The 16,942-nt window shown below is 43.3% G+C and overlaps 1 protein-coding gene across 1 annotated transcript in view; it reads left to right on the plus strand.

Moving 5' to 3' along the window:
• The window catches only part of PPFIA2 (PPFI scaffold protein A2), a 2,034,471-nt gene that overhangs the window by 429,332 nt on the left and 1,588,197 nt on the right, over positions 1-16,942 (plus strand). Inside the window, exon 3 of the mRNA XM_078674230.1 lies at positions 10,803-10,850. Within this exon, the coding sequence (XP_078530356.1) occupies positions 10,803-10,850 (48 nt within the window). The remainder of the gene's footprint in view (positions 1-10,802; positions 10,851-16,942) is intronic.

The raw sequence follows: 16,942 nt of genomic DNA on the forward strand, positions 1-16,942 counted from the left end.
AGGCTATGCTTGGGTATACTTTAAGGTGCCTAATTTACTCTCATTCTTCTTTTTTTCTTTTTTCTCTTCTTTTTCATTAAAACATACCACGTCACTTGTGGTGTATCTTCTATTTTCGTTATTTATTGTGATGATCTCTATGATCACCTTGTGAGGATTCTCCCACATGGTGCGGGCACAATTTTATAACATAATGTATGTACATATAACGGTACATATAATGGTACAAATGATTGTTGTATACAATTTTGCAGCCTTGAAAAAGTCTGGGAGGACGAAACAAATGTTTCACCATAGTGACAATGGCACCTGTGGCCCTCAGGGCTGCTACTCTACTCCCATTCACTAAGGGGTACTATAGTTAGGTGGCCAGACAGCCAAAGTGGCCTACTCTCCCACCCCTTCAAAGACTAGAACAGCTTCAGTGTAAACCCTGATTTGCTCTCGACACACTGTTGATCCCTTCTGGAGATTTGCCACACCAGTGCTAACTAGAGGTGGACTAGCGGCATTCTTGCTAGGACAGGCAGAATCGCCACTTTGGTGTCCTACCTTCCTACAGGTGTGACACTAGGTCTTTAGGGCATTCAAACTTTTTTACCCTCATACCCACCTGTGGGTGGGGAACACTTTGGGGGCGCACCCTCCTGAACAGGTTTTAGGGGGCCTTTAGAAGACTCTTTGTTTTTATATTTTGGGGGATGGATCACCCCCTTTCCCCCGAGGAGGTCTTTAACCCCTTTCTTTTGGTCACCGCCAGTGGAAGCTTTGGTCACCCTAGTCTTGACCCAATGTTCTGCCTTCTTTCCCAATTCTTGGGGAGAAATTTGACCAAGGTCCACCAGATATTGATGCCACTTTTTATTTGTGCAGTTACTGAACATGTGTTTTTTAAAACACAGATTGTAAAGCCCAACATAGTCATGCACTTCACTTCCAGTTAACCAAAAACCTCTACTGTTTTTACTGAGTAATCTATGAAGTCAACAAAGGTTTGGCTTGGGTTTTTTTTAGCCTCCCCTGAACCTAATCCTATACTCCTTCGCTGTGAGTCCAAAGCCCTCAATCAGGGTGCCTGTTGTGAGGATGTAGGACTCAGCACCTGCCCCACTAAGGGTCGGAGATCTGTTCCTGCAGTTACCAGTGAACAGTTACCAAAGTAATGCTCCACAGTGTGACTTTCACTTTTCTCTTCCACATGCCCTCTCAAAGGCTGTGAGCCATTTGATGATATTATCACCTTCCTTATATTGGGGGACAATCCCTTTGGGGATTTTAGGGCCATAATATTTCTCTATTCTCCTATTTGGTTTACTGCCACTATTGATGAGAGGTAAGTCTATCTCTGCTCTCTCTTTTTCCAGAGCCAGGAGTCTGGACTCTAGATCTACTCTTTGAGTCAACATTTCTAGAAGGATGCTCTCTTCATTAAGGTTGCCGTCAATGATTCATCTGCACCTGACCTACCTATGTGGGACCTAGGTGCTGTGAGTACTGTCCTTGGAGTCAGGGGCTTGGGGACCCTGTTCTACTTATTTAGTGCAGGAGTTTGGGCGTTGTCCTCCACTTCACTAATAACATCTCCAGAATCAGAATCTTCCCCCTCAGAAGGTTGGGCCCCTGCCACAAGCTCCTGGAGCTTTACCTTAGAGGCACGGGACCCCATGGAAATATTTTTAAGTCCACACAGAGACCTTAAATCACTCATCTCTGGATGGAGGTGGGGGTGAAGTCGAGCTCCTCAACCCCGTCCTGTGTTATTGGTCATTATTTCACTAACAGTGGGGATCTTTTTACAAAAGTTCTAAAAAAGCTCTAAAATACTTTTACCCCTAACTACAGTAAGTTGTTATTTAAAAGAAATGCTAAAGGCCCTAACATGTTTGAAAACTTGACAATTTAAAAATTTAGAAACTAAAGACAAGTTTTGTCATGTGATCAGGTGTTGGCTGAGTAGTCCAACAAATGCAAAGTCTTAGACTCCACCGCTGATCCACCAATGAAGGAAGCCAGCTCGGTATAAACTATACCAAAAAGAGGAATAGTGTGCACAGAGTACAGGGAGTTCCCAAAAGTATGGCAGAGGTTAACCCCTTCCTTGCACCGCGAATTCCGCCGCGGGGGGGAGGCTAGAGGGTGAGCGCGGCGCTTCGGTGCTCATGATAGCACCATGCCGTCATGAGTCACGGGCGGCGTGTGCTCATGGTGGCGTGGTTCCATCATGACCACGCCCGGTCATGAATTTGTGGGGAGTTAGTGCAGCGTGGGCGGAGGGGCAGCGGCGTGACAGCTCCACGCCGTCATGAGCACACGCCGCTCCTGGCTCATGACGGCGTGGAGCCGTCATGAGCACGCAAGGGGTTAAAGTAAATAATCCCATACTCTCAATTTAGTGGTAGCTGGGCAGAGTAGTTAGGCTTATCAGAGGACAGTTGAATACATTTGGTGTATACAAGGATCACACACTTAAAGACAAACTCCATACCAATGTTTTGCAAAAATATTACTTTAGTTACTTTTATTTTAGGAACCAAGTTGAACTTCGTTACAGGCAGGCAATAGGAATAATTTATAGTTGTGGAAGTACTTTGGTATTGTTAATTCAAAACAGTAACATTTAGTACTGGCACAAGATAGACAGTTGGAGGTAATCAATAGAATGCAATACAATCCTAAGGAAGGAAAACGGTGTTGTGCATCAGCTGGTAAGTACAAGATTTACGTTGCCCATCTTTGGGGGTTAGTCCGACCCTGGCTGAGGGTAACTTCGGAGCTAGGCACTGCACCACCAGCGGCACTGGGGCGGCTGGGTGCAGAGTTCAGTATCTACGCAGCGGCAGTCGATACCACCAATGGTGTTCCACTCTCGTGGTCAGGGGAGAGCAATGGGTGTGAATGGGAATCAGTAGGCCTGGACCGTCACGGTCGCCATCAGCAAGTCACTGCAGGTTGAAGGGAGGCACCCCTGGCCCAGCAATCGCTGTCGTGGGGATGGAGATGTGCAGGGGATAGAGGAGTGCCACTGAGGTTGGGCAGTCTTGGAGAGGCCGCAATCAAGCAGGCTCTGCAGGAGGAGGCTGAAAGGGCCACTTCGAGGAGGGACAGGCTCTCAGGAATGGAGCTGTGAATAGCTTTGGCTGTTGAGTCGAGAGGATCCGTCTAAGTTGTGGAGGCCATCCAGCTGCAGTGCTTTCTTCCGGCAGGGCAGAGTTGTGTCAACACAAGTGTCAGTCCTCTGCGGTCTTGTGGTTCCTTTTGCAATAGTGAGTCAGGTCAACACAAGTGTCGATCCTCAACTAGTGCGAGCTTTGTATCAGTGAATGCCAGGGACTAGCACTTCTAGCCCAAAGGGAGGTTCTTAGAGATTGGTTGAAGGCTGGAAGGTCTCCAGGGTTTCTTGGAGGTCTGGCTGGGTTTCTGTAAGGACAGCAAGTCCAGCTGTCGAACCGGCTACAGGTGGCGGAGTTCTTGCTGGTTTCTGTCTGCAGCAGTTCAGTTCCAGGTCCGGCAGTAGTCTTCTTCTGTCTTCTTCTTTTTGAATGTCGAATCTTAGGAACAAGGTTCAGGGGAGGCCTTAAATACTAAATTTAAGGGTGTTACTGAGGTAGGGGTCAGTAGTCAAACGCTACTGTCCCCTTTGGTGCCTCCTTCCTTTGGGGTGAGGGGCACATTCCTATTCCTATTGGGCCTAATCATCCAATTCAAGATGGAGAATTTCTAAAAGCAGGGTTCACCTCAGCTCTTGGAGACCCTAGGGTTATCAAACAACAATCGGGTGAAATGGGGTCCTAGGGAAAGAAGTTTAAAGACCAGCGAGGAGAATTTCCCCAAAATGTAACTGTGACACTACACTGCCTTGAGTCTACTACTTACAGTTATAGGAAACAAGGGAACCTGAAGGTAGTACACTAGGGACCTTGGGCGTTTAGCTTATTACAAAAAACAGTGGACCCTAGTAGTTTGGGTGATCAGGGTAAGAATAGACACAAACTGGAATAGTATTTATGTCCTTTGTTCAGCCGGACAGGAATTTATTTGGCGATGCACACAATCAGAAAGTAATGTCAAGGAGGCACAGCCCGTGACCCACAGTGAACAAGACAAATCAACAAGTATAGGCAAGAACGAGCAAATCGGTCTGTATACTGATAATCAGTGAACAGACTTGATTATAGTTTGAGTGACCATTATACATAGTATTCACAAGCATATTCAGTACATATGATCCTATTGTGTCGACGACGTTTCGATGCCGAAAAACAAGATAAATGGCATCATCTTCAGGACAAATATATAAATCATGTTTGTCTTGGAATTATAAACAAGTGCCTTTCATGCAAGACAGATCCTTAGGCGAGGAGGTAGTACAGGTCGAGAGAAGTGGATCGATTTGGACAAATGATAGCGTGTATTTCAGATTATCCTGCTTTTGAGTCAATTAGACCGTCCAGATCACGGCTCGAGTTGTGTCGGTTGCAGAATCGCAGGACGCGGCATCTCTGGGGGGGATCGCTGTTGGACATAAATACTATTCCAGTTTGTGTCTATTCTTACCCTGATCACCCAAACAACTAGGGTCCACTGTTTTTTGTAATAAATTGGGTCTACTACTTAGCACGTGCAATTGTGTGTGATATACATACGGATAACCTCTTGTACTGATGTTGGGAAAAATACAACCTAAAAGGGGGATTATCCCTTGAGGACTAGAACCCTCACTCACCCGTAGGAGACATGCTTCATCATATGGGTTCCTCCTCCCAGCAGGAAACCTGGTTCTGCTGAGGGCTACAACTCCCTCACTGTGAGGGAGGAGCTCAGGGATGTTTTTTAGATGTTCCCTAATGTGACTAGGATGCTAGAATCCTATATGTGAAAGTATAATGTGGTGAGGGCGCAGCGCAAAAAATGAATACAAAGGTGGACCTAATAGTGAACTAAGACTGCCTAGGAAGATGCAAAATACTATTTTTATTAGTTAGCTCTCACTGGCAGGATTAAAAATGCCGTGCGTAGAGCAGTATAGATTCAAAACTACTCCCTATGTACGGTCGACATGTTTCAGCCAAATGATCATTTACATGTATCGGTGGCTTTCTTCAGGACCAAGAAGAAGATGAGATTGAGAGCTTTTGAGACGTGCCGCCAAGTGTTGCTGTTCCTGCCAGGGGGAGGTGTAAAGTACTTTCACCCAGAGCAGGCATTGTTCCTGACCTCCAAGAGCACAAAGGCTTTCCCCCATTGAGCTCAGAAACCTGTCTCGAGGTGGCTCGCTGACAAGGACCAATTCAGTCAATACACTAGAAGTTGGTTGTTTTTCAGGGAGCATCTCTAAGATGTGCTCTGTGAGCATTTTATAATAATTCCAACACTGGCATCAGTGTGGGCTTATAGTGTTGAGAAGTTTGGTACCAAAAGGAACTCTATGTACCAGGGATACCTTGTACAGGTGGCCCAGATGTGTGCCAATTATGGAGACAAAAGGTACAGTTTTGGGAGAGAACACTGTTGCTGAGGCCCGGCTAGCAGGGTACCAGCACACACTCGGTCTAGCTGGCATTAGATATCTGGCAAAACGGGGGGTAACCATGCAAAAAGGGTCACTTTTCTACACATCACCATACAGACACAATGTATCCCCTCACCAGGAAGCATTGCATTCTCTTTTGTACTGTCAGTATTTCAACAGCTGTGTACTTCATCTCTCACTTACATATAGAAAAACAGTTACAATAAGCACACATGACCACTGCAATGTGTGATCTGTAGAGAGGCAAAGAACTGGAGCAGTTTTTATGTGAACACTTCTATGACCCATTAACAGGCCCTGAGAGAAACTCTCACTGCCTACATCCTAATCTCCAGGGCTCTCAATTGTGTCCCATTATAAACACCCACCTTAACCAGAAATTACACAAACACAAGAGCAGACTCTGGTCACAGCATGTACTATAAAAGAGTAATATGTTCCATGAACAAAAACTGGAAAAAGTGAGCACTCTTAGAGAATGCAAGAAGAAGTAAAACACATGGAAATGGAAATGGGAATAACTTTGCTGAAATGGATTACCTCAGCAGTTTATAAACTAATTTTTCATAAAGAGCTCATTTTTTGACTGCAAAGTTAAGTAGATGAATATTTGGCATTACAGGGATCCGTTCCAATGACAATGTCAAATTCCTGCTGGGTCGAAGACACGGAGAAATATCTATCCTCCTCCCTCCACAATTGAAAGCCCTTTTTATACAACATGGCAGGAAAATGCTCCCATCTAAGAAAGACTCAACAATTCATTATGCCCAGGTGAGCGTCTCATTGAATGCTGGAATTTTTGAGCCCATATATATGAAGTTAAAAGTAAAACCACAAGATTAGAAATAGAACAGAGGTTTCCTTTCAATCGAGCCCTACTCACCGGCTCTGAACGCTGCCGGTCTCCGCTCCTCCTTCACTTGTGGCGGGGGCAGCTAGACGTGCATTGGCACAAACAGGAATTCACAGTTAACAGTTTAAGCACCAAATACATTACCACAACACGTAAAATAAAACAACCACTGTTTGCGAGAGATGAGAAAAAGAGCCTCCTTTCGAGACTGCAGAGCTGCTGCCATTTTGAATTTTATCTAGGCGTCTCCATGGAAGAGCAGCGCAAAGGCGAGGCCACAGCATGTCACAGTGCAGGCTGGCAGCAGGATTTAAACATTCCTGGTTAAAAATAGCAGCCGAGAAGCCTTGAAAGGACATTCACAGGAAACCAGTATTCCAAATAAGCCCCGCTGCTTAGTGACAGTAATGATGTTCCACTCGGTCATGTAAATACGCAGACATAAATGGATTGTACGCGATGGTAAACATTGTGGCTGAATCCGAGAAGGGTTACAGCCAGGCCAGGAGGTGTTGATAGCTTAGTAGAATGTTTCACAGTCCAACGAAACGGAGCGAAACGGAGCGTCCTCCGATCCCCTGACCGTCCTCTGGGCTGCAGTGTGGTAAACAAAAGTTCTAACGGGACTGCTTGGTGGTGCCAGATGAATCAATTATAAGTTGTAAGATTAAGTGACAAGGGCCAGACGCGGTCGGGCAGAAACGGCTGCCCCAAAGCTCCGACATTTTTGCGATTCGGGGGCGTGTTTTTTGTTGAGCGACGGATTACGTCACGGGTAGAAAGAACGCAAAAAACACGCCCCCGAATCGCAAAAAGATGGGGCTTGATCAGAGTTACGCCCCTCTCCTCCAATGGCTGGCCAGCATTTATGAGGCCAGCCAATGGAGAAGAGGGGCGGGTTCAAGCCCCGTACTAAGAATCATTAAATCTCTGACCGAGACTGCGCAAGCGCAGCCTACGGTCCTCGACCTAAAAAGTGTCCCACATTTGAAAATAAGGGCAGAGTTGAACTTGTAACGACAGGTTGTATAAGTGTCATGTATAAAAGAGTCAAGGGAGAGATTTAAAAAAATTATTGGTAGAATTAATTTCTTCTATTGACTTCTATTGAACCAGAGGCAATTTCAGTTGGGAGACAGCCAAAATAAAGCTTTTTTTTGCTTAAGAAATCGTGTCTCCCACATTTATTTGTCTATTGTTATGTATGGTTTTGCAAGGTAAGGGAGTCTGTAGGCCTTTGTACTCGCTGCCGGTTACGTTTGTTTTAACATCATGGAAATTAACACTCAAAACCGGCACAGCATATCATAACACAGGTCCACAGACAGTCACTGGCCCACACACTGATCTTTGAGATTAGCCCTTTTGCCATTGTCAGATTGCCCTTCAGGCTCGCCCCACCCTGTGTTTAGTGTACTCTGCCTCACAAAGCTGCCTAAATCGTCTTCGCAGTTTAAACAAGCATTGGCATAGCCAATAGGTCTCGCTTTTGGGACCGTATATGTGTTTAGCCATGCAACACTTGATGTTGTTGCACCAAGGATATTGTGCTGCATAACTAAATACTTATACGGTCCCAAAGGCGAGACCTATTGGCTATGCCAATGCTTGCTAGGTGTGCAGTGGTATTTTGCTTAGCGGATGCAGTGTGTCATTATATTGAGCATGGCAATTGCACACATAATACACAGGCACTCCCTCAAACACATTTGAACACAGGCACACATGAGACATACACAACCTCACAAACATAGGGCTAAAAAACAGTCTCATTGTCAACCCAAAAAGCTCAGTCATTGCCAAGACCTATTGGCTTTGTCAGTGCTTGTTTCCTTCTTGCACTATAGCCCATGGCACACTTGCTAGCCACTGAATGTCCCTTAACTCGGGACCGGTCCGGGCTTTTCCTAAACTCGGCTCTGGCACGGAGTGTCGCAATCCTCCTGCACTCTAGTCACACGAGTGGTCCGCAAGAGGTTTTAATAAAGTAATAATATCTCTAATCCCACGATGCCATGCCAGACGGAGCAGGAAGTGCCTGCTCTGTGCCCCGAGCAAAAACTGCAGCTCCCAGGACACACCTTCCAGAAACTGCACAACACACGCACACAATGAGCTGATATCAGCGGCCGTTAAACACTGTACCAAATGCGAAAACAATCACTTAAGTGCGGAAACGCCTCCAAACTGGGTCCGCGGCTCCGTCAGCGGATTTGCGAGGCGCTGGCTGGACGGGGCTGGGATGGGCCTTTCATCGCACGCCCCCAGGGACTGACAGCTGTCAAAGGGACACCATGAACATCGCCCTATCCTGGAAGGGAGGTTTGCACCCAGACCTCCCTTTGCCCAGGCATTTACTAGATGAGCAGCTGCATTCAGGGCCCCCTCACAAAGTGCCTCGAGGCAGATCCCAAGGAAGAGATGCTACACAAACAATGCACAGCAGAGGCACCTGCAGCGCTGAAAAACACGGAGAACGTGTAGTGTTTGCGGCAGCCTTGGAAACCAGCAGGTCCTACTCGAATCCATGTTATGAAATGATGATTTGCACTTTTACTGTTTAAGTTACAACTAGATAGGGAGGCAGACCATAAACCGATAGGGCACGTCAGACCGATGGATGGAAGAATAGACATAGACATAGAGATAGACAGGTAGGCAGGCTGACAGGTGGACAGGCGCACTGGATTGACTGGCTACCTGACGTTTCACACTGCTCTCATATTCAATTTGCAGCTTCATTTGTTTTGCAAATCGCAGTTTGCCCCGTCCCAGTGATTCCACCCCTTCTGGAAATTAACCCATTAAAGTCAATCTCAGGCGACCACCTGCACCTGGGGCAGTGCTCTGAAATCTGAACTACAAACGCACGCTCAGCTGAGCACCTGTGCACTTGCATACGAAAAGTAGGCATTTCATTTACGGAATTCCCCGTTTCTGCTGTCCGTTATATAATGCCCCCTCTAACCCCCCCCCCCGCCCCCCCCACTCACCCACACACACACAAATAGCTCCCTACCATGAACAATTGTGCAGTAAAGTTGAGTGAGCAAGGGAAGGGATGTCCATTACCGGCCTGAGAGATGGCCTGGTCCAGCCAGGGCAGCAGTTGCAAGCCGCACCAGAGGGCCACGGGGCCCACCCTGGCTTCATCCTTCCAGGCCCGGGCTAGAACTAGTGCATGCCCGGGAAAAATCAGCCTTGAGTCCTTTGCGAAATATATATATTCTGAAGAGTCAAATGCTTTTAAATAGAAGACCGCACAATGAAATCCTGGAAAAGGGTCCAAAGTAAGCGTGCAAAAAAAGAAACACCCAGCTGAATAAAGTCCTTTGCCTCTACTTTTTTCTCTCGGACAGTTAAGAAAATTGTGCTTTTATGAAAAATGAAAAATTGAAAGGCAAGAGAAAAAAAAGAAATCACTAACTGTGGTGAAAACAATGCGATGTAGGCAGCGGATGAAGAGAACAAGAGGCCCATGACAATGCCGCTGGGAAAGAAAACCAGTCACAGTCAGCGTCCGGCACCCCCCACCCTCTCGCTCCATATGGCACAGTCCAGTCCTCCAAGCCTCGTGACTCCACCCCCCTTTGGTTGATGCCACCCGGAGTAAAATGTTTCCAATTCCAGGACTGCATTTATCTATCACATTTAGGGGCTTAAATATCACAATACAACAACGAAAATATACCAGCTGAAGGAAAAATGAACTCTGCGTTACAGAATGACGCCTATCTGTGCCACCAAATTGTATTACCCCTGCACAGTCTAGTGTTTAGGCCTGCTGTTAAAAATATCAAAGTACAGAGACTTTTTAAACGGAGCGTGTCTACTTCATCGAAAGCTTTCATGACCGCTTACAAAATGACCTCCTGAAAAACCGTGCTAAATACTACATTCTCCTAATCACTGCAGCACGTTTGTATTTCTTTGCGCTATGCTATCGCTTACCAGCGTTTCCTGACCGGCTTTGCTCACTCCTTATGTCGCGCGTCGGCCTTCCCAATGTCGCTTGAAACAAGCACAAGTGCGCCTCGCGCGGCAGCAGGGGGAGGAATGGGGCCGCGCGATTCCCTTGCGAGAGTGATAATTGCTACCATATGGTGCCGCTCGCTCCCACAAGTGAATCGCCACACGTGCACGCGTTGCCATTGAAGGCAATGGAACGTGTGCACGTCTTTGGCTGAAAAGCCTAAGCGATGGCAGAAGGTCTTTTTGCCTTTGCAGTGCATGCGCCATACGTAGGAGAGACCTAACAATGAACGATTTTTCAGAGTTAGTGTATGTTTACTGATGAAACTGCGCCATCGTGCGGCACAGCAAAAAGTGACACAGCAAAATCAAATGCATGCAAAGTATAAATAAGTGAACTTGTTAAATCATTCTAAATAACAAAAACATGTTTCTGTTTTTTAGAGTGGAACTGGGAATCAAGGCGAGCGAGGAGGAGTACGAGCACATCCTGTATGTAACATATTTTTGAATCCTTAATGCTTCATATTTGTTATTTCATGCATAAAACTTTATGTAGGAATAATGGGAAAGGATACTGAATACGTCATTGCATTGTATTAGTTTGATGACATATGCTTTATGTTTCGTAAAAATCAAATACATATATTGGCACATTTTAAAATTGTTTCTGAAAAGCTAAAGTTAATTTTTTGTCAGTGGCCTACTTAGTGTCCTCTTTATTTAAATGTGTTATTTGGAGGTGCATAATCACTGCACTTGATGTATTACTCACCTATTTACCCAAATCGAATGGTATGATTATGGTAAAATGTCAAACATCTACACTCCATGCTCTGCTGACCAGTTCTACCATTATTGCTACAGTAAACACTGATTGCCAGGTTCTCGGAAATCTAAAACTGTTTAGAATACCAAGGTCGGACAGTTTACAAGGAATGTTTTATGTAATTGGTATTTTCAGGTAATTAATCTTTTAATTATTATTTTTTCTTAGTTTTTATGTTTTGAAGATAAAGACACTTAATTTGTCAGGAGCAAAAAACCAAGAACCCATTCAACCTGAATACATGTCTGGACCTATATTCTGTATTAAGGATTTTACAACAACCATGCCTAGTTTTCTAATAATTAAGTAACTAGTTCAAACAAGAAAACTGATCACAGTACTGAACATTATGAAGCGACATGTACTCCTTGAGATGTATAGTGGCTCCCCCTGCTGTGCAAACGCTGAATGAGCACTTTAGATTCTGTTGCTGTGCTGTTTTAGGGACAATATAGAAAGAGTAGGTAGAGTGCAACGCTCACCTTCATTTAAATCTGTTACAGTCTACAAACGCATCTTGATTAAAAAAAATTACAAAGCGTCAATGATTGAGTTTAAATCGAGGATCAATAAAGGTTCAGCCGTAGTTATATGATTATTGGTGATTAGGCTTCTTGAAGCAGACTTGCTGCTGATTTGTAGGCGAATGAATAATAGTAGAGTAGCAAATCGCAGTTACAGTTACATTTGGGGATCAGGGAATAGAGTGGTTTGTCGCAATAATGGTTTCACTAACAGACTTAGCAGTTTCCAGGATACGTTTGTTTACATGTCCAGCCAGCTTTGTCAGGACAGAGAAATGGCCGTTTCCTGCAGGAATTGAGGCAACTATATATAACAAGCATTGGCAATGCCAAGAGGTCTGGCTTTAAAGGAATTTTGAATGGCAATGTGAAGCATAACAAGTAAATAGCATGAGAATTAACATGTAATTGAGTGGAAGCAAAGAACTGTAGAATAATTTTGGTCTAGGTTAAAAGGTCAGGATACAATTGCACTGTCAAGCCAGACCTAAAAATCTATATAGGTTAATGACTGCCCACCTACCATCTGAGCTCCAACATGAATTATCTAGTTATCTAAGGCACTTTATTAGCATTCCCATGCCATTTGTCTGTTCACAGCTGCTGGAGGGCAAGCACTTTTTTGTGGAAGCACACAACTTCTGGCCAATCAAAACATGTACTATTGAGCCCCCAACATGTGGCCCAAGCTAAATCTCTCTCCAGTGATGCTCACATAGTTGACTGGTGACAGCTGCACTGTGAAACCAGACCATAAAAAGGAGTGGTGAAGCAAAGCCATTACTTTGAGTGACTGCACAACGCATGTGCACACTTTTCAAACCTACCTAAAAATTGTTATTTTCTCTTCACTGATAAACCTTGTTTCAGCAGTACTTTTTAGTTGTAGTGTTTTTTATATTAACTTTAAGTAAAAATGATTCATTTTGCCTGTACCTTAGGTGACCATTTACATTTACTATGTGTCTCCTTTTAAAGTTATGCAGGCTTTAGGTGACATTTTAACACTGTAGCTGTCTGAGATACGAGTGCTGGTTCAATGGTGATTTATTAATTTCTAGCAAATATTAATAAGAAAATGCCAGGCACACCTGAGACACTTTTATATAACACGTCACAGGTGAAACAGACGCATTGCTTAATGGATTTTTAAATGTAAAACCTTTAATGCAAGAAAATGGCATCCACGTTTTGTATATTTTTTGTGGCACGTTCTTGCAATAAAAAATATACATGAAATTAGCCAACCCACCTGCTTGCCAATGCCAGACCTACTGGTTGTTCAAGGCTTATTTTTCAAATGGCACTGTTCACAGGAGATGCTGGAAAACAAAATAGAATAATAAACGCTGTGTCTCTTACTGCCTAGTGTGTAAGAGAAGGTGCATAGCTAATTGATATATTTTGGCCTCCATAGTATTCGTATTGGAAACCATCTGGGGTGGCAGAAGCCATCCTCACTGTGACATAAATGCTGGTTATGTCCTCATCCCGTCTCTGCCTCCACAATCCACATGAAGACGCAGACAGCTGAGCTATAATACAATTGTTCCACAGCTCTCTCTTTTGTACACTCCTTTACTCCAGAGTTATTTGTTTTAATTTACCTACAGTACTAATATGTTGTGATGCACACTTCTTTGTCTCCTCAACAAGATGGCTTTGCTTTGGCGTTCCAAATCCTTATAAAGGAGCTGTGCCTCAAGCCTTGTTCCTGTGTATGATCATGGACCTCCTTGGCATCTTGCAATATCCTTGTAATGTATTGCAGGGGGTTCCTTATCTCATATATAATACTTTTACAAACACAATGTTTATATCACAATGTTGTTATTGTTTTTTGCAATAAGTCCCAAGTTGTGGCAGCAACACTCCTTTATTTTGTTGTTATTGGTGAGATGTGTTGTCCAGGACCACATTTCGTCATCAAGCAAAGTTTAGAAGATGCTGCTTCAGCTCTCAGAAGCTCAATCTAGAGTCTGTTGTAAAGTAGCCTTGGTGCATTGTCATGCAGGCAGCTGCCTTTTTTTTTAGAACCCAGACACAATCTTTTAAAACAATGCAATACTTTTTCAATGTCAAGATAACTGATGACTCCTTTGGGAGAAACATGTCGATTGTTTCTGTAAGAGTGTGCAGACTATCCCGTGTGCAATTGTGTCTTACATGGTAGAGCACTCCTGCTTGACTAATAATATCTATCTAATCCACGTAAGCCTTCAATATATGACTACAATCTTGTTCCTGATTGTATTATTACAGTGCATGTATGCCATCATTAGTCACTTGTAATAAGAAAATGACATAGTTGCTGACTGTAACAGCACAGAATCCTCTTCTCTCAATCTCCGGGGAAAGTCCATATGTATTTTCACATTTTATGTTATTGTACAAATGGAAATGCTCTGTCCTTGAAAGTAATTTGTGACTGTAGCGCGGCAAACGTGACAAGTGTTCACGTAACTCATGCAATGAGCATGTTAACTTATGATGATTGTAATGTCAAACCAAGGAACAATTTATTTTCCTGGGTGGATGCTCAACTTATCTTGGAATGCTGAGAGGGTTTTTTAATTATTCTGCATATGCACAGAAGGAATACCTCTCTGCTGTATGCTTGTCCCTTTCTAGTGTATTGCGTGTTGTAGTAGTATACAATTGTATTTTAGGAGCAAACTGATCAGAGCTCTACGCTCAGTTTCCAGAGTCTTCTTTGGTCGCTTTCTAATTGACTTTGGTGCCCCCCAGTGGCGTATTGTAGTATGTAATTCACGTTAGCCTGCAATATAGGACTAGGACCATGGTTTTAATTTTATCACAGTACATTTGGAGCATCATTAGTCACTTGTAATAAGAATATGACATAGTTGCTCAACCGTAACAGCATACAACATTCATCTTTCAATCTTCCGTGAAAGCCTATTTGTATTTTCACATTTGATCTTATTGTACAAATGGAAATGCTGTCATTTGTGACTGTAGTAAGGCAACCGTGACAAGTGTTGATTTAATTCCCATATTGTGCATTTCCATTTCTGATGTTCGCTATTTAAAACTCAATGGACAATTTATTTTCCTGGATGGATGTTCTATTTGCCTTGGAATTATCGGAAGGGTTTTATTACTTTGGAATGCCGGGGTGTTTTTTTTTAGGTATTCCGCATCGGCACAGAAGGAATAGCGCTCTCCTAATGTGCTCTGTTCGCGGGTAGTACGTGTTGTAGTGTATTATTTTATTTTCCAAGCAAACTGATCTTAGCTCTATGTTCAGTTTCAGTAGTCTACCCTGGTCGCATTCTAAAGGACTTTGGTGCCCCCAGGTGGTATATTGCAGAATATAATTCTCAAATTGAAGTCAACGAAAGATGCTTCAAGGTGTGTATATATACAATGTTTCTCATTTATATAAGGTAGTCATATTCATAATGTGTGTGTCATTGACATATTACAATACAAACCTAAAGTATGTAGAGACCAATAAGACAGAAAGTGACAGTGGAACTTAATTAATGCACATTGAAATTTCCTCATCTTGTATATAGATAACAGGCATGACAAATACTAGTGATGCTAAATAAACTCGGTACTCTTCGATTAAAGGAGGAAGGCACAACTTTAAGACAAGCCGTTCAAATTGAATAAAGCAGAAATTAGGAGTATGCAAACAGGCCTTGTTGGAGTCTTAACAATAATTAGTGTTGGAAAATCCAAATGTTCTCGCCTTCAATGCCTCTTGCCTATGTCAGTGCTTTTGCCAATGCTTTGCAGCATCATCACGACGCTTTTTTGTAGATGTTGTACAGTACTGGCAAAGAAACAAAATACGCAAGGATGCACTGCATGTATGAGCGTGTTTGTGTCCTGATGTCATCTAGCTGCAACACTTAATAGGCACACACATTCATGATGACATATGCACATTTTTGTGTCACAATGCATGCAAACGACAATTGAATTATGATGTGCCATTTTTATGTATTTATTTTATTTACAGAAGTTGGTGGATGCCACTTTGAGAGGTAAATAGCCTTTACATTTAAAAGGGATTTTCACTTACATAAAAGTGCATTTCTGAAAGCAGAGTAGCTGGCAGAAAATGGGTGCTACTTGGACCCCAAAAAACAATACATTTTTTGTTAAAAAAGCATTATGTCCCGGAGGGATGCAGGAGAAATGGAGGAGCAGTTGGGTGTGGTGGGTGGAATCAAGGATGAGTGGGTGGGAGAGCATCATGCGATCTTTAGGCTCTTGGGGGTTTTGCCAAAAATACATAGCAACACGAGCATGTGGAGTAATGATGCAAATTAAAACGCTATGGAGAGAGGAGGTCGAACAAGAAGGAAGCAACCCAGAGATTGGGTAGTGTGTATTTAGTGGGAAGAAGCATCACACAAGGGAAAGAGCTAGAAATCGCATGCACTCTCGTGGAGTGCTGAAAGCTCAAAAGAAAAAAATACACTTCCCTCAATATGAGCAGTGGAAGGATACAAGTCAGCCAACCAAAAGGATGGTAAAGAATGTATGCTCTGAGGGGAGAATTCAGAGACAAGAAGATGTGTAAGCCATTGAATAAGAAGCAAGCAAATGAAAGTAAAGATAAAGCCAACCACTGATCAGCAATGGGCGGGCACTAAGCCCACTGTAAATATTTTATGTGAGTTATAAGATGCATTCTGATAGGTGAGACCTAAAAAGGACGTCTGTTCTTATACGATTCTTTTCAATGCTGTCACAAGTAAGTAAGTAATAAATCTTTATTCGGCATTTTCATTAAACACCATAAAAGTACAATAAAAACTTTTGAACTATGCAAATAAAAAATGGTCATAATGAAGAACACATTGGAAACAAAGTACTATTCATAATTACATAATTCATTTAAAGAACCCCCTACTCCCCCCAATACATGTTCAACTGATACCTCTAGTATACCTCAGTTTAACAGCTAATCTTAAAAAATGTGTCATCGCAAATAGGGTCAGGTGATCTCTGGCCATTTGTAAATATATGAGGGCTTCAGACCCATGTATAAAATTATCCTCTTTTAACAAATTTATTAAAAAACTACGCCTGGGCATTGAATAAAAAGGGCATAACAATACAAAATGTAGGGTATCCTGCGGAGATCGTTGATCGCAGCCGCAGGGACCCTTTGACTCAACAGAATGTGTAAAACCTGCTGGCTCAGCAAGCAGGTGATGTAAAAGGTTGAGCCTAAAACGGGTTATTAA

Source organism: Lissotriton helveticus, chromosome 1_1, assembly GCF_964261635.1.
Source record: "Lissotriton helveticus chromosome 1_1, aLisHel1.1, whole genome shotgun sequence".
NCBI classification, from domain to species: domain Eukaryota; kingdom Metazoa; phylum Chordata; class Amphibia; order Caudata; family Salamandridae; genus Lissotriton; species Lissotriton helveticus.